The sequence below is a fragment of the Hemiscyllium ocellatum genome, chromosome 46, assembly GCF_020745735.1.
Source record: "Hemiscyllium ocellatum isolate sHemOce1 chromosome 46, sHemOce1.pat.X.cur, whole genome shotgun sequence".
Taxonomy (NCBI): Eukaryota; Metazoa; Chordata; class Chondrichthyes; order Orectolobiformes; family Hemiscylliidae; genus Hemiscyllium; species Hemiscyllium ocellatum.
In genome coordinates this window covers 5,555,850-5,572,901 of record NC_083446.1, presented here as the reverse complement: position 1 = coordinate 5,572,901, position 17,052 = coordinate 5,555,850, and the positions used below count along the sequence as shown (strand labels likewise).

Sequence of the window (17,052 nt, the reverse complement as noted above, 5' to 3'; positions counted from 1 at the left end):
AAACTATCCAGAACCACTTAAATAGCTTTGATGTAAAATTTGACTCTTGATCGGATTTGTATTTTTGTGGGTAGTCCATATCTCATTAAAGACTAAGTCTTCTACAATCCTTTTAGCTGTGACACTGCATAATAGAATGTCCTTGGAAAGTCTAGTAGACACATCCATTATGGTCAATGAATACTGATTCCCACTTTTCTGTTTTAGGTAGGGATCCTACACAATCAATTAAGACTCAAATGGAGTAATGGCTATTAAAAGTGCTGGTTTTATTGCAGCCAACAATACCTCCTGTTCTACCTGGGCAGTTTACAGCCTGGAGGATTCATCATTGAGTTCTCCAATTTCAAATAACCTCCCTTCAATCCCCAGCCACCTAGCGGATTTATTTCTCCCATTGACTAACCCTCTGCCTGTCTTCACCTATCCCCACTTCACCACCCTGCCCACACCAGACCCTTTATCGGAAGCTCCTCCTACACCCCCTCTCCCCTTCCCTCCTCCTCCCCTCCTCCACCCTCTCCCACCCCCCCCCGAAGAAGGGTTTTACCCGAAACATTGACTGTTCCACCTCCTGATGCTGCCTGGCCTTGCTGTGTTCTTCCGGCCTCCTGCTGTCTACTTTGGATTTGAGCTCTGCAGTTTTTTATTTGCCTCTAATGAAGTTGTCTCTAGTTACCTGACACACAGTGGTATGTGTGGTAAAGTTGGTATATGCATATGGTACATCCTTATGCAGTCCAGGCCAATAAAAATGTTTTTGAGCTTGGCTTGAGTTTCTCTTGCACCAAAATGAACTCCCACTGGTAACTCCTATGCTACCTGCAACAGCTCCTTTCTACAGCCCACTGGTAATACAACGTGGTGAACGTCTGCCCCTTTCTCATCTGCCTGAATATGTGGTGGTCTCTCTTTCCTCTTCAAGGTGTCTTTTTTAAGATAGTAACACCCCCATTCTTCTTCTGTGTACGCTTCTTGATACAACTACTTCGGTTGTGAGGAAGGGTCATCGGACCCCAAAACATTAACTTTGTTTTCTCTTCACAGATGCTGCTAGATCTGCTGAGCTTTTCCAGCAACTTCTGATTTTGTTTAGGGTTTTTCACTTTTCTGTTGTCGTTTTTTTTTCTTAACTAAAAACGTCCACGTGGTACTCCAACTGTTATTTTTACTTGAACTTTTGATCAGTCTCTGACAAAGGAACTTCAATTTCCTTCTCTTTATTCTTTGACTTCTCCTCCTGCTTCGACCTGTGAGTTTTTGACTTTGTTATCACAGAATCAGTAAAAATCCCAGGATATACTTCCTGGAACAACGCAGTAGCCTGATTTCCCACTGGCCTTTCAACTATAGAAAGGAATACTCCCATCTGGCAGTGTTTGATGGAGGAGACAGTGTAGAGGAGGCTTTACTGTGTATCTGTCCCTGTCCGGGGAGTGTTTGATTTGGGGGGGGAGAGAAAGAGTGTTGAGGGAGCTTTACTCTGTATCTAACCCCATGCTGTCCCTGTCCTGGGAGTGTTTGATGGGGGGGGGGGGGGGGGAAAGAGTGTAGAGGGAGCTTTACTCTGTATCTAAGCCCGTGCTGTCCCTGTCCTGGGGAGTGTTTGATGGGGGGACAGTGTTGAGGGAGCTTTACTCTGTATCTAACCCCGTGCTGTCCCTGTCCTGGGAGTGTTTGATGGGGGACAGTGTAGAGGGAGCTTTACTCTGTATCTAACCCCGTGCTGTCCCTGTCCTGGGGAGTGTTTGATGGGGGGACAGTGTTGAGGGAGCTTTACTCTGTATCTAACCCCGTGCTGTCCCTGTCCTGGGAGTGTTTGATGGGGGACAGTGTAGAGGGAGCTTTACTCTGTATCTAACCCCGTGCTGTCCCTGTCCTGGGAGTGTTTGATGGGGGACAATGTAGAGGGAGCTTTACTCTGTATCTAACCCTGTGCTGTCCCTGTCCTGGGGAGTGTTTGATGGGGGGGGGGGGGGGAAACAGTGTAGAGGGAGCTTTACTCTGTATCTAACCCCGTGCTGTCCCTGTCCTGGGGAGTGTTTGATTGGGGGGGGGGGGGGGAAACGACAGTGTAGAGGGAGCTTTACTCTGTATCTAACCCCGTGCTGTCCCTGTCCTGGGGAGTGTTTGATGGGGGGGGGGGGGGGGGACAGTGTAGAGGGAGCTTTACTCTATCTAACCCCGTGCTGTCCCTGTCCTGGGGAGTGTTTGATGGAGGGGGGGGAAAGAGTGTAGAGGGAGCTTTACTCTGTATCTAAGCCCGTGCTGTCCCTGTCCTGGCGAGTGTTTGATGGGGGGGGGGGGGGGGGAGAGACAGTGTAGAGGGAGCTTTACTCTGTATCTAACCCCGTGCTGTCCCTGTCCTGGGGAGTGTTTGATGGGGGGGGGGGGGGGGGGGGAGAGACAGTGTAGAGGGAGCTTTACTCTGTATCTAACCCCGTGCTGTCCCTGTCCTGGGGAGTGTTTGATGGGGGGGGGGGGGGAGAGACAGTGTGGAGGGAGCTTTACTCTGCATCTAACCCCGTGCTGTCCCTGTCCTGGGGAGTGTTTGATGGGGGGGGGACAGTGTAGAGGGAACTTTACTCTGTATCTAACCCTGTGCTGTCCCTGTCCTGGGGAGTGTTTGATGGGGGGGGGGGGGAGAGACAGTGTGGAGGGAGCTTTACTCTGTATCTAACCCCGTGCTGTCCCTGTCCTGGGGAGTGTTTGATGGGGGGGGGGACAGTGTAGAGGGAACTTTACTCTGTATCTAACCCTGTGCTGTCCCTGTCCTGGGGAGTGTTTGATGGGGGGGGGGGGAGAGACAGTGTAGAGGGAGCTTTACTCTGTATCTAACCCCGTGCTGTCCCTTGTCCTGGGGAGTGTTTGATGGGGGGGGGGGACAGTGTAGAGGGAGCTTTACTCTGTATCTAACCCCGTGCTGTCCCTGTCCTGGGGAGTGTTTGATGGGGGGGGGGGGGACAGTGTAGAGGGAGCTTTACTCTGTATCTAACCCCGTGCTGTCCCTGTCCTGGGGAGTGTTTGATGGGGGGACAGTGTAGAGGGAGCTTTACTCTGTATCTAACCCTGTGCTGTCCCTGTCCTGGGGAGTGTTTGATGGGGGGGACAGTGTAGAGGGAGCTTTACTCTGTATCTAACCCTGTGCTATCCCTGCCCTGGGGAGTGTTTGATGGGGGGGGGACAGTGTAGAGGGAGCTTTACTCTGTATCTAACCCTGTGCTATCCCTGCCCTGGCGAGTGTTTGATGGGGGGACAGTGTAGAGGGAGCTTTACTCTGTATCTAACCCTGTGCTATCCCTGCCCTGGGGAGTGTTTGATGGGGGGGGACAGTGTAGAGGGAGCTTTACTCTGTATCTAACCCTGTGCTATCCCTGCCCTGGGGAGTGTTTGATGGGGGGGGACAGTGTAGAGGGAGCTTTACTCTGTATCTAACCCCGTGCTGGGAGAGTGAGGGGGGAGGAACCTAACGGGCGTTGTTCAGGGCGGAAGTGACGTAAGTTCGGGGCGGCGGCGGACCTCCGCGCAAGGCAAATGTTGCGGGGCGGACGTGACGACTAAGCACGGTGTCGGTTGTCGTCCGGAAAGGCGTCACTGCGGGGCGGAAGTGTTAATTCTAAGTGCGTAGTGAAGATGGCGGCGGCTGGGATGTTGTTTGCCCCCGTGTTGGTGCTGCTGCTGTTCTCCGGCCTGGGCAGCCCCATGCCCGGCGGACTCTCCCATATGGACATCCACTCGGCGGAGGCGCAGGAGGCGGCCCGCTTCGCCATCGAGAGTTATAACCGCGGGAGCAACGCCATCCACCTGAGCAAGATCGCCCACGTCATCTCGGTCAAATCTCAGGTGGGGGAGGGGAGGGGAGGGTGCAGACTGGGGGGGAGGGGAGGGGAGGGGAGGGTGCAGACTGGGGGGGAGGGGAGGGGAGGTGCAGACTGGGGGTGGGGGGAAGGTGCAGACTGGGGGGGAGGGGAGGGGAGGGGAGGTGCAGACTGGGGGAGAGGGGAGGGGAGGGGGTGGTGCAGACTGAGGGGAGGGTGCAGACTGGGGAGGGGAAGGGGAGGGGAGGTGCAGACTGGGGAGGGGAAGGGGAGGGGAGGTGCAGACTGGGGGGGGAAGGGGAGGTGCAGAGTTGGGGGGGGAAGGGGAGGGGAGGGTGCAGACTGGGAGGGGAGGGGAGGTGCAGAGTTGGGAGGGGAGGGGAGGTGCAGAGTTGGGGGGGGGAGGGGAGGGGAGGTGCAGAGTTGGGGGGGGAAGGGGAGGGGAGGTGCAGAGTTGGGGGGGAAGGGGAGGGGAAGGGGAGGTGCAGACTGGGGGGGAAGGGGGGGGGAGGGGAGGGTGCAGACTGGGGGGGGGGGGAGGGGGGAGGGGAGGTGCAGACTGGGGGGGGAAGGGGAGGGGAGGTGCAGACTTGGGGGGGAAGGGGAGGGGAGGTGCAGACTGGGGGGGAGGGGAGGGGAGGTGCAGACTGGGGGGGAGGGGAGGGGAGGTGCAGACTTGGGGGGGAGGGGAGGGGGAGGTGCAGACTGAGGGGAGGGGAGGGGAGGTGCAGACTTGGGGGGGAGGGGAGGGGGTGGTGCAGACTGAGGGGAGGGGAGGGGGTGGTGCAGACTGAGGGGAGGGGAGGGGAGGTGCAGACTGGGGGGGAGGGGAGGGGGTGGTGCAGACTGAGGGGAGGGTGCAGACTGGGGAGGGGAAGGGGAGGGGAGGTGCAGAGTTGGGGAGGGGAGGGGAGGTGCAGACTTGGGGGGGGGGAGGGGAGGGGAGGTGCAGACTGGGGGGAGGGGAGGGGAGGTGCAGACTTGGGGGGGAGGGGAGGGGGTGGTGCAGACTGAGGGGAGGGGAGGGGGTGGTGCAGACTGAGGGGAGGTGCAGACTGGGGGGGAGGGGAGGGGGTGGTGCAGACTGAGGGGAGGGTGCAGACTGGGGAGGGGAAGGGGAGGGGAGGTGCAGAGTTGGGGAGGGGAGGGGAGGTGCAGACTTGGGGGGGGGGAGGGGAGGGGAGGTGCAGACTGGGGGGAAGGGGAGGTGCAGACTGGGGGGAGGGGGTGGTGCAGACTGGGGGGGGGGGGGGTGGTGCAGACTGGGGGGAGGGGAGGGGAGGTGCAGACTGGGGGGAGGGGAGGGGAGGTGCAGACTGGGGGGGGGAAGGGGAGGGTGCAGACTGAGGGGGGGAGGGGAGGTGCAGACTGGGGAGGGGATGGTGCAGACTGAGGGGAGGGGAGGGTGCAGACTGGGGGGGAAGGGGAGGGGGTGGTGCAGACTGGGGAGGGGGAAGGGGAGGGGAGGTGCAGACTGTGGGGGGGGAAGGGGAGGGGAGGGGAGGTGCAGACTGGGGCAGGGGAGGGGGTGGTGCAGACTGGGGGGTGGAGGGGAGGGGGTGGTGCAGACTGGGGGGGTGGCACGGAGAGGGGGTGGTGCAGATGGGGGGAAGGGGAGGGGCTGGTGCAGACTGGGGGAGGGGAGGTGCAGACGAGGGGAGGGGAGGTGCAGACTAGGGGAGGGGAGGGGGTGGTGCAGACTGGAGGTTGTTGGTGCAGACTAGGGGAGGGGGTGGTGCAGACTGGGGGATGTTGGTGCAGACTGGGGGGGTGAGGGGAGGTGGTGGTGCAGACTGGGGGGGGGAGGGGAGGGGGTGGTGCAGACTGGGGGAGGGGAGGGGGTGGTGCAGACTGGGGGATGTTGGTGCAGACGAGGGGAGGGGAGGGGGTGGTGCAGACGGGTTGTTGGTGCAGACTGGGGGAGGGGAGGGGGTGGTGCAGACTGGGGGATGTTGGTGCAGACGAGGGGAGGGGAGGGGAGGTGCAGACTGGGGGTGGGGGGAAGGGGAGGGGAGGTGCAGACTGGGAGGGGAGAGGGGAGGGGAGGTGCAGACTGGGGGTGGGGGGAAGGGGAGGGGAGGTGCAGACTGGGGGTGGGGGGAAGGGGAGGGGAGGTGCAGACTGGGGGTGGGGGGAAGGGGAGGGGAGGTGCAGACTGGGGTGGGGGGGAGGGGAGGTGCAGACTGGGGGTGGGGGGGAGGGGAGGTGCAGACTGGGGGTGGGGGGAAGGGGAGGGGAGGTGCAGACTGGGGGTGGGGGGAAGGGGAGGGGAGGTGCAGACTGGGGGTGGAGGGAAGGGGAGGGGAGGTGCAGACTGGGGGTGGGGGGAAGGGGAGGGGAGGTGCAGACTGGGGGTGGGGGGAAGGGGATGGTGCAGACTGGGGGGGAGGGGAGGGGAGGGGGTGGTGCAGACTGAGGGGGAGGGGAGGGGAGGGGGTGGTGCAGACTGAGGGGAGGGTGCAGACTGGGGAGGGGAAGGGGAGGTGCAGAGTTGGGGGGGGAAGGGGAGGTGCAGAGTTGGGGGGGGAAGGGGAGGGGAGGTGCAGACTTGGGGTGGGGAGGGGAGGGGAGGGTGCAGACTGGGAGGGGAGGGGAGGGTGCAGACTGGGGGGGGAGGGGAGGTGCAGAGTTGGGAGGGGAGGGGAGGTGCAGAGTTGGGGGGGGAAGGGGAGGGGAGGTGCAGAGTTGGGGGGGGAAGGGGAGGGGAGGTGCAGAGTTGGGGGGGGAAGGGGAGGGGAGGTGCAGAGTTGGGGGAAGGGGAGGGGAGGTGCAGACTGGGGGGGGAAGGGGAGGGGAGGTGCAGACTGGGGGGGGAAGGGGAGGGGAGGTGCAGACTTGGGGGGGGGGAGGGGAGGGTGCAGACGGGGGGGAGGGGGGAGGGGAGGTGCAGACTGGGGGGGGAAGGGGAGGGGAGGGGGTGGTGCAGACTGAGGGGAGGGTGCAGACTGGGGAGGGGAAGGGGAAGGGGAGGGGAGGTGCAGAGTTGGGGGGGGAAGGGGAGGGGAGGTGCAGAGTTGGGGGGGGAAGGGGAGGGGAGGTGCAGAGTTGGGGGGGGAAGGGGAGGGGAGGTGCAGAGTTGGGGGGGGAAGGGGAGGGGAGGTGCAGACTTGGGGTGGGGAGGGGAGGGTGCAGACTGGGGGGGGAGGGGAGGTGCAGAGTTGGGAGGGGAGGGGAGGTGCAGAGTTGGGGGGGGGAGGGGAGGGGAGGTGCAGAGTTGGGGGGGGGAGGGGAGGGGAGGTGCAGAGTTGGGGGAAGGGGAGGGGAGGTGCAGACTGGGGGGGGAAGGGGAGGGGAGGTGCAGACTTGGGGGGGGGAGGGGAGGGTGCAGACGGGGGGGAGGGGAGGTGCAGACTGGGGGGGGAAGGGGAGGGGAGGGGGTGGTGCAGACTGAGGGGAGGGTGCAGACTGGGGAGGGGAAGGGGAGGGGAGGTGCAGAGTTGGGGGGGAAGGGGAGGGGAGGTGCAGAGTTGGGGGGGGAAGGGGAGGGGAGGTGCAGAGTTGGGGGGGGAAGGGGAGGGGAGGTGCAGACTTGGGGTGGGGAGGGGAGGGGAGGGTGCAGACTGGGGGGGGAGGGGAGGTGCAGAGTTGGGAGGGGAGGGGAGGTGCAGAGTTGGTGGGGGAAGGGGAGGGGAGGTGCAGAGTTGGGGGGGGAAGGGGAGGGGAGGTGCAGACTGGGGGGGGAAGGGGAGGGGAGGTGCAGACTTGGTGGGGGGGAGGGGAGGGTGCAGACGGGGGGGGGGGGGAGGGGAGGGTGCAGACGGGGGGGAGGGGGGAGGGGAGGTGCAGACTGGGGGGGGAGGGGAGGGGAGGTGCAGACTGGGGGGGGGAGGGGAGGGGAGGTGCAGACTGGGGGGGGAAGGGGAGGGGAGGTGCAGACTGGGGGGGGAAGGGGAGGGGAGGTGCAGACTTGGGGGGGAGGGGAGGGGGTGGTGCAGACTGAGGGGAGGGGAGGTGCAGACTGGGGGGGAGGGGAGGGGGTGGTGCAGACTGAGGGGAGGGTGCAGACTGGGGAGGGGAAGGGGAGGGGAGGTGCAGACTGGGGGGGGAAGGGGAGGTGCAGAGTTGGGGGGGGAAGGGGAGGTGCAGAGTTGGGGGGGGAGGTGCAGACTGGGGGGGAGGGGAGGGGGTGGTGCAGACTGAGGGGAGGGTGCAGACTGGGGAGGGGAAGGGGAGGGGAGGTGCAGACTGGGGGGGGAAGGGGAGGTGCAGAGTTGGGGGGGGAGGGGAGGGGAGGTGCAGACTTGGGGGGGAAGGGGAGGGGAGGTGCAGACTGGGGGGAAGGGGAGGTGCAGACTGGGGGGAGGGGGTGGTGCAGACTGGGGGGAGGGGAGGGGAGGTGCAGACTGGGGGGAGGGGAGGGGAGGTGCAGACTGGGGGGAGGGGAGGGGAGGTGCAGACTGGGGGGAGGGGAGGGGAGGTGCAGACTGGGGGGAGGGGAGGGGAGGTGCAGACTGGGGGGGGGAAGGGGAGGGTGCAGACTGGGGGGGGGAAGGGGAGGGTGCAGACTGGGGGGGGGAAGGGGAGGGTGCAGACTGGGGGGGGAGGGGAGGTGCAGACTGGGGGGGGGAAGGGGAGGGTGCAGACTGGGGGGGGGAAGGGGAGGGTGCAGACTGGGGGGGGAGGGGAGGTGCAGACTGGGGAGGGGGGAAGGGGAGGGGATGGTGCAGACTGAGGGGAGGGGAGGGTGCAGACTGGGGGGGGAAGGGGAGGGGGTGGTGCAGACTGGGGAGGGGGAAGGGGAGGGGAGGTGCAGACTGTGGGGTGGGGGGGAAGGGGAGGGGAGGTGCAGACTGGGGAGGGGGGAAGGGGTGGGGGTGGTGCAGACTGGGGGGGGACGGGAGGGGGAAGGGGAGGGGAGGTGCAGACTGGGGAGGGGAAGGGGAGGTGTAAATTGGGGGAGGGGGTGGTGCAGACTGGGGCAGGGGAGGGGGTGGTGCAGACTGGGGGGTGGAGGGGAGGGGGTGGTGCAGACTGGGGGGGTGGCACGGAGAGGGGGTGGTGCAGATGGGGGGAAGGGGAGGGGCTGGTGCAGACTGGGGGATGTTGGTGCAGACTGGGGGGGGAAGGGGAGGGGGTGGTGCAGACTGGGGGAGGGGAGGTGCAGACGAGGGGAGGGGAGGTGCAGACTAGGGGAGGGGAGGGGGTGGTGCAGACTGGAGGTTGTTGGTGCAGACTAGGGGAGGGGGTGGTGCAGACTGGGGGATGTTGGTGCAGACTGGGGGGGTGAGGGGAGGGGGTGGTGCAGACTGGGGGAGGGGAGGGGGTGGTGCAGACTGGGGGATGTTGGTGCAGACGAGGGGAGGGGAGGGGGTGGTGCAGACTGGGGGAGGGGAGGGGGTGGTGCAGACTGGGGGTTGTTGGTGCAGACTGGGGGCGGGGAGGGGGTGGTGCAGACTGGGGGGGGAAGGGGTGGGGGTTGGTGCAGACTGGGGGAGGGGTTGTTGGTGCAGACTGGGGGAGGGGAGGGGGTGGTGCAGACTGGGGGGGAAGGGGAGGGGGTGGTGCAGACTGGGGGAGGGGAGAGGTGGGGTGGTGCAGACTAGGGGGTGTGAGGTTCGTGCAGACTGGGGGGAGGCGATTGGTGCGGACTGGGGTGCTGGGGGCGATGGGGTGGAGGGGAAGAGAGGGGTGGACAGAAGGTGGGGGTGGGGGATCACTCTGGAGGTAGGGGAGAGTGGAGGGGGTGGGGCACACTGTGGAGTGGTAGAGGGCGCGTTTTTTGGGGTGGGGAGTGTTGGTGGCTGGGAGACTGGGGGTGTCGTCAGGGGGACGTTAGGAGAACCCAGGGAGACCTAGAAACAGGAAGTTTAACACCAGAGAGGACAGCCTCTGCCTGGCTTTGAAGCCTGAGTTGCTGTAAATTTAATCAGGGCTCTATTGGATCAGTGTATTGCTCTAGAATGGGAGGTAGGTAACGGACCTTTAAAGGTAAGGAGGCTTCTTTGGAGGGTCAGTGTGGACTGGTTGGACCGAAGGACCCGTTTCCACACTGTAGGGAATCTAATGTAACCGAGATTGCTTGCTGTGTCTTCAGCACCAAACTGACGGCAAGTTGGGATGTTGTCTTTGCAGGTGGTGCAGGGGATGATGTACCAGGTGAAGATGCAACTGGGCAAGACCACCTGCAGGAAATCGGCAGAACGGAACGTCGACCTTGAGAGGTGCAGCTTCCAGCCTGGGCTGCAGGCTAGCAAGGTGAGAGAAATCTGCAGTGACAGGAGATCGGAGAGAACCCTCCCAACCCTCCTCAGACAAACGGCCCTAAGTGTCACAACATTGAGGGCTGTGAGCCGAGGGTGGAGAAGCACGACTCTCCCCGGGTAATCGTGTACATTTGGAAGTACAGGTGGAATGGGCATGATTGGTATTGGGTGGTCCCACGTATTGAGTAACTGTGGGCTTAGTTACCAGCGCTGATTTTTATTCTTTCAGATGCAGGTCTGCACATTCGAAATCTGGGATCGGCCATGGGTTCCTGAGAGGCAGGTATCAAACATGCAATGTGTACTTTGAACGTCACTTCGTAGCTGTGTTCGCCAGACGAGGAGGATGCTTCACAAAACGCGTTAGTAAGAAATCGCCATCTCAGAACTGAGTCAAGAGTGCCGCTGTGATACATGTGAACGTCCCGATGCGTCACCCTGCATCTGGACAAAACACCCTGTGACAGTGGGCACTTCTACCTCATTCATGAGAACCACTGCTGCAACTAACCTACACGTGGCGGCTAATTTGACTGTTCTAGCTTTGTTTGGGGCTGTCTGAGCAGTGCTCAAGTAAACCCTGACCTAACAGCGTGAGCACTGCGTTTACCTTGGGCAGTCTGAGTCTCCATTGGAGCTCAGTGCACCTTCCACTTGCTGCTTGCTCAGTAGCTAACCAGCTGTAAGCAGACTACTATCATGTCTATTCATTTCCTGAATAAATTTACATCAGTATTATCAAATGCACTTTCGCCTCTTGTGGTGTCTCTGTGCTGCTCTTCCCTGTGTGTCATACCTGTTCGGGGAGAGTTTGATGGGGACAGCGTAGAGAGACTCGTAGTTTGATGGTCCAGGAAGCTTTACCTAACCATGTGCTGCCCCTGCTGGGGAGTTTTTAAATGGTGACAGTGCGGAGGGGTACTTTCAGTTAAAGAATTGACGACATTCCCTATCTGTTTGAGAGTATCGAGAGTTTTAATTGAAATGAGTAGAGGAAGGTATACTCTTTCTAACCCTGTGCTGTTCTTGGCCTGGGAGTTCTTAAAATGATGACTTTGATGAGGGAGATTTAATTTTAGTTGAAGAGAATAGAGGCAGCTTTACTCTAACCCCATGCTTTACCTGTCTTGAGAGTATTTGATAGTTTAGAGGAGGCTTGCCTTTAGTTCAAAAGAGTACAGAAAGCTTAACACTGTCTAACCACATGCTGTCGTTAACCTGGGAGTGTTCCAGAGGGCAGCATCAAGGGCAATACACTGTAAGCAAACTTAAGTGTTTAAAAAGAGTAGAGGAATCTTTAATTTTAGATCAAGATTATAGGAAGCTTAACTCTGTACCTAACCAGGCGCTATCCTTTCCTGAGAGTATTTAATGGTGACAGTGTTGAGGGAGCTTTAATTTCTGTTTTTAAAAAAAAAATAGAGGTGGCTTTACTTTCAGTATTAGGAGCAGAGGGAGCTTTATGTTGTCTAATATGGAGTGATTGCAAAGTCTTGTTCACATGTTGAAATTATGCAAGATTTTCACAAGAAGTTGAGCAACTGTTTATTCCACCCGAGCCCACAGCTCTCCATCTCAGCAACACCCAATTCTCTTATTTTCTATCTCCTTTGTCACTTATCTTGTGAAATACCACTCACCTCGACTAGTCCTTGTTATGTCCAATCAACCAATCTCCTTCTGAAATTCCGAATGGTAAATGAAGTTGAAGGTTTACGTCGATGACACCAGGTTGGTCCCTCACTCGCAAGTGGGAATGTCCTCTCCAGCTGTCGTACTGAAGCGACAACTTTTAAAGATCTTTATCCTCCCCAGTGCCACTTGCCGGTGGAAACAGCCCCAATTTGTACCAGCCTTGCCCATCAGTTCTAACCCCGCAGTTCATGTAATGCATCATAGTGCTTGTGGTGACCTGGGAGACTGTCAATAGGAGAGTCTCTCGGGTATTTCTAAAGCGCGTTCCTCCAGTTTGTAGAAGGTTTAACTTATAACGAAAGGCTAGGATTAGCACGGTGGCTCAGTGGTTAGCACTGCTGCCTCGCAGTGCTAGGGACCCAGCTTCAATTCCAGCCTCTGGTGAGAGGTCTGTGTAGGGTTTACACAATTCTGCACGAGTTTCCTCCCACAATCCAAAGATGTGCAGGTTTGGGTGGATTGGCCATGCTAAATTGTCCCACAATGCACAGGGATGTGCAGGTTAGGGTGGATTGGCTGTGCTAAATTGTCCCATAGTGCCCAGGGATGTGCAGGTTAGGGTGGATTGGCCGTGCTAAATTGTCCCATAGTGCCCAGGGATGTGCAGGTTAGGGTGGATTGGCCGTGCTAAATTGTCCCATAGTGCCCAGGGATGTGCAGGTTAGGGTGGATTGGTCGTGCTAAATTGTCCCATAGTGCCCAGGGATGTGCAGGTTAGGGTGGATTGGCCGTGCTAAATTGTCCCATAGTGCCCAGGGATGTGCAGGTTAGGGTGGATTGGCCGTGCTAAATTGTCCCATCGTGTTGAGTGCACTCGTGAGAGGTAAATATAGGATTGTACGGTAGGGGAATGGGTCTGGGTTGGTTACTCTTCGGAGGGTTGGTGTGGACCTGTTAGGGCCTGGTTTCCACACCGCAGCGATTCTCTGACTCTACCGAGACGGGCGGCCACGTTTTGTTGGCAAAACGCCAAGGTGCAGTCCGTGGTCAGTCGTCTTGGAAACAGACCCGATGGCAAAGTGAGCTTGTTTTATTAAAAAATCAGTTTTCAAAACCGTATAAAATCTGGAAAAGCCCCGGTGACCTGGGGCTGTGAACAATCAATAAATAGCAATTAAGGTTTCTTTGAGGTGATCATTACTGTCATCTACGCAGGAGCTGGAGGGGAAGGGGCAGAGGAAGGTTCACAGGAAAGCATCACACCACTCCCTGAGACAGCGATAACAGTCTTCTGATTGCCTGTTCCCCGCGAAGCACACTTGCCTCATCCAGGACTTGAAGGCCACTTTGTCTTGTTTCAGAAGCAGAAACTGACCCAACACATCTTTAGCCTAAACAAGTGTAGGAAAAGAACAGGGGTTAAAACACATGGCATCCTGTCGCGGGTCAGCGTTGATTTAAACAAAAAAAATTCATTCACGGAATGAGAGCGTCGCCCCATCCCTCATTTCCCGGAGGGCAGTAAGAGTTACTGTGGGTCAGGAGTCACGTGTAGGCCCAGACCAGTTAAGGATGGTAGATTCCTTCCCTAAAGGACATTAGTGAACCAAATGGGTTTTTCCCAAAAGTTAACAATGGTCATCATTAGACTCTCAATTCCAGATTTGTATTGCATTCAGATTCCATCGCCTGCCATAATGCCAAAGCATCACTCAGCTCTCTGGGATAACAATCCAGCGATAACACCGCTAGGCTATTGCCTCCCTGTATTTTCATTTGCATAGTGTGTGGGTATCACGGGCAAGGTGGCATCCATTGCCCCCTGCCCAATTGGCGCTCCAGAGGGCACTCCAGCTTCCAACCACATCGCCGTCAGGGTCTGGAGTCGCTGTAGGCCCAGACTGGGTAAAGGGGGCGGTTTACCCTCCCTCAGAGTGAACCAGATGGAACCTTCGCCATGGGGAATCGATAGTCGGCGTTCAGAGGAGGCTTTTGATTTTGAAAATCCAAGTCCTGTCATTGAAAATGAAACCTTCACCAGGGGATTCACAGTCTCCTCAGTTTCAGGGCCTGAGTCTGAGTTGGCTGACCACAACCCAATGTACTGTGCACGCCCACATTAATTAAGGCGACAACTTCAGTTCCAGTCTCTTGTGAAATGCAGTCGGTGCAGTTCCCACTGATGGTGGTATGAGGCGCGGACCCCAAGCCTATTGGGCTGGAATTGGTTGAGAAAGATTCAACTCAATTGGCTCAGAGCTTTTTTGATTATTAAAGAAATTTCAGATTTGTACAGAATTCAAGTTTTGTCATCTGCCCCTGGTGGGATTTGATGCTTTGTTGGCCAAGAGCATTACTTGAGGTTAGAGATCGTCAGTCTCTCTCTCTCTCATGCTCATTCTCACTCTGGCTCACTCACACTGGCATTCTCTCTCACACATATACACTGCTCTCTTATTCCCTCTCGCGTGCTCTCTCTCTCTCTCTCTCTCTCACACACACACACATTCTTTCTCTCTCTCTCACACACTGTCTCTTACTCTCTCTCACACACTGTCTCTCTCTCAGTCTCTCTCTCTCTCTCTCTCACACAGTCTCTCTCTCTCACACACAGTCTCTCTCTCTCTCACACAGTCTCTTTCTCTCTCTCTCTCTCTCTCTCTCTCTCACACACACACACACACACACACACACACACACACACACAGTCTCTCTCTCTCTTTCTGACACACACAGTCTCTTACACTCTCTCTCTGATGTGAGAGGGAACCCCTGACCCCCCCCCCGCACAAATAGTCTGCTGATATCCCAGAGGACGTTGGGACTGCAGCAGTAGTTTTACCTGCAGTCTCACTGAGGCACTGTGGTAAATTCCACCTCCTACTTTAACGCTCACCTCCCGCTCATTCGGGGGAGGGGGGCAAGGCAGGCTCAAGAGGCAGAACAGCTTTGTCCTGCTTCTGTGTACACAGCTCCTCCGTTCTCGCCCCTATCCTCCCTGTGCAAGTGCGTCGGACTTGGTGAGTAACTGAGCCCTCACCTTGGTGAAGCCTTTCTCCTCTAACCGTCCTCCCAGGACTAGGCCGATTCCCGCCAGCTCTTTCACAGACTTCTCCTTCATGGGCTCCACCACAAAGTTCTTGTGCTTCTGTGAGGTCGTGTTGGCCATTGGGCAGATGGCAGGGCGGTCTGCAACAGAGAGAGAGAGATGTGCACATACTCAGGGGACAGCAGAGGCTAGTAGCTGTGTACGGTCACTTTTTAACCTTCCGGATCCTCTCATTCCTGGTGCCCAGAAGCACATCACAGTTACCAACGCCTCCAGGGTATCCCTTTCCCAGTCCCTGACCCCAAACTTAGCTCCTGTTTCACATCACAACAACCCACAGTGTCAAAAATTCCAACCCCCTTCGTCAATTCTCCTAAATCCTGCTGACCAACGCCCCTGCCAAGACTCACTGACTCATAATTCGTTGAATTTTGTGTCACAGGGTGGTAAAGAGGGCGATTAGCACAGATGCCTTGGTTGCCCAGACCTTTGATTAAAGTTACAAAGTCCTGCAGCACGGAAACAGATCCTTCGGCCCAACCAGTCCGTGCCAACCATAATCCCAAACTAAACTCCTCCCACACCTGCCTGCTCCTGGCCCCTACCCCCTCTAAACCTTTCCCAAACGCGTACTTAAACAGGTGTGTTTTAAACGTTGTAGCTGAACCCACATCCGCCACTTCCTCAGGAAGTGCATTCCACCCACCAACCACCCTCTGTGAAAAAAACAAATTGCCCCCAGTGTCTTTTTTAACTCTCTCTTCTCACATTACAATTATGCTACTTAGTCTTGGTATCCCCTCTCCCCCAGGTAAACAACGAATACCAAACATCATAACGACATCGTTACAAATCACACAACACCAGGTTATAGTCCAACAGCTTTATTTGTTCGACTGTAATCTGCTGTTGTGTGATTTTTAACTTTGTATACCTCAGTCCAATACCGGCATCTCCACATCACCATATCTATACCCCTCATGATTTTATAAACCTCTATAAGGTCACGTCTCAACCTACTACGCTGCAGTGAACAAAGTACCAGCCTTTTGTTTTATAACTCAAACCTTTTATATCCGGCAATCGTGTCGGGCCAGACCAGGTAAGGAGGACAGATTCCCTTAAACGACACGAATAGATCAGAGGGGCTTTTTAATGGCAATCAGTAATGGTCTGAAGGTTACCATCATTGAGTAGCTTTCCATTCTAGATGGATTAGCTGAATATGAATTCTCCCTCCTGCCATAGCAGGATTTACAAGATAGATTGTTTAAATCTCTCGGGGTGGCATGGTGGCTCAGTGGTTAGCGCTGCTGCCTCACAGCGCCAGGGACCCGGGTTCGAGTCCTACCTCAGGCGACTGTGCAAACTCCACACACATTCTCCCCGTGTCTGTGTGGGTTTCCTCCGGGTGCTCCGGTTTCCTCCCACAGTCCAAAGATGTGCAGGTTAGGGTGAATTGGCCATACTAAATTGCCCATAGTGTTAGGTGCATTAGTCAGAGGGGAATGGGTCTGGGTGGGTTGCTCTTCGGAGGGTCGGTGTGGACTTGTTGGGCTGAAGGGCCTGTTTCCACACTGTAGGGAATCTAATCTCTCTGATCAGATTGAGTACAGGAGTTGGGACATCATGTTGGGGTTGTACAGGACATTGGTGAGGCCCCTTGTGGAATACTGTGTTCAGTTCTGGTCTCCCCATTACAGGAAGTTAAAAATCTCACAACACCAGATTATAGTCCCAACAGGTTTTGGAAAAACTAGCTTTCGGAACGCTGCTCCTTTTTCAGGTGAATAAGATTGTAAGTCAGAAATTATAGCATTTACAGTGTGATGTAACTGAAATTATGTCTTGAAAAAGACCTGGATTGTTTGTTAAGTCTCTCATCTTTTAGAATGACCACGTTGGTTTCAGTTCTTTCATGTGTAAATTGCAAAACATTTTTTTAAAAGTAACGTTCTCAAGTGCACTTTAACAATTGGTGTCGTGTCGGCCCAGATAATGTATTGAAGGTGTGGGCTGCCCTGTGTGAGGCTGTCTGTGCCCCAATGGTCAGACTGGTTCTAATCTAAAAAATGGCTTTACAGAATCACACACGGATTCATGCAGTTTTTGTACAAAGTAAAATGTAATTCTGCAAGTACAGATTCACCCCACAAACTTATATCTGTGTGTGTTTGGCGGGGGATTTGAATGTCTATGAGAAGGTGAGTGTGAGTGTAAGTCTGAGAGGGTGTATGTGTGAGGGTCTGAGTGTGTGTATGTCTGTCTGTGTGTGTCCTTCATTGTCCAGTACTTCTCATGTTCTGTGCAGCCTGCAACACGTCATCGACGAGGATTAGCTCCTCAC

General features: G+C 57.0%; 2 protein-coding genes across 3 annotated transcripts; one reads left to right on the top strand and one right to left on the bottom strand.

Moving 5' to 3' along the window:
* The first annotated feature begins 3,601 nt into the window (after positions 1-3,601).
* Positions 3,602-10,768, top strand: LOC132836259 (cystatin-like). The gene is made up of 3 exons (XM_060855618.1): positions 3,602-3,843; positions 9,891-10,013; positions 10,251-10,768. The coding sequence occupies exons 1-3, from the start codon at positions 3,634-3,636 to the stop codon at positions 10,329-10,331; spliced, it is 414 nt and encodes a 137-aa protein (XP_060711601.1). The 5' UTR covers positions 3,602-3,633; the 3' UTR covers positions 10,332-10,768.
* A 2,014-nt stretch (positions 10,769-12,782) lies between these two features.
* Positions 12,783-15,267, bottom strand: LOC132836250 (barrier-to-autointegration factor A-like). Of its 2 annotated transcripts, none has more exons than XM_060855605.1 (3): positions 15,193-15,267; positions 14,697-14,845; positions 12,783-13,047 (listed from the first exon to the last, which is right to left on the bottom strand). In XM_060855605.1, the coding sequence occupies exons 2-3, from the start codon at positions 14,823-14,825 to the stop codon at positions 12,901-12,903; spliced, it is 276 nt and encodes a 91-aa protein (XP_060711588.1). In that variant the 5' UTR covers positions 14,826-14,845; positions 15,193-15,267; the 3' UTR covers positions 12,783-12,900. The 2 variants fall into 2 exon arrangements, with proteins under 2 accessions (XP_060711588.1, XP_060711590.1); XM_060855607.1 differs by lacking the exon at positions 15,193-15,267 and adding an exon at positions 15,116-15,189.
* Between the last annotated feature and the right edge of the window lie 1,785 nt (positions 15,268-17,052).

What these genes read in the sequence shown, in the direction of transcription:
- LOC132836250 (XM_060855605.1), bottom strand. Translation starts at nt 14,825, where the DNA reads ATGGCCAACACGACCTCACAGAAGCACAAGAACTTTGTGGTGGAGCCC. An exon ending in AGGAGAAAGGCTTCACCAAG is followed by an intron (nt 13,048 to 14,696) that starts GTGAGGGCTCAG and finishes ACACTTGTTTAG; the next exon opens with GCTAAAGATGTGTTGGGTCA.
- LOC132836259 (XM_060855618.1), top strand. Translation starts at nt 3,634, where the DNA reads ATGGCGGCGGCTGGGATGTTGTTTGCCCCCGTGTTGGTGCTGCTGCTG. An exon ending in TCATCTCGGTCAAATCTCAG is followed by an intron (nt 3,844 to 9,890) that starts GTGGGGGAGGGG and finishes TTGTCTTTGCAG; the next exon opens with GTGGTGCAGGGGATGATGTA. An exon ending in CTGGGCTGCAGGCTAGCAAG is followed by an intron (nt 10,014 to 10,250) that starts GTGAGAGAAATC and finishes TTATTCTTTCAG; the next exon opens with ATGCAGGTCTGCACATTCGA.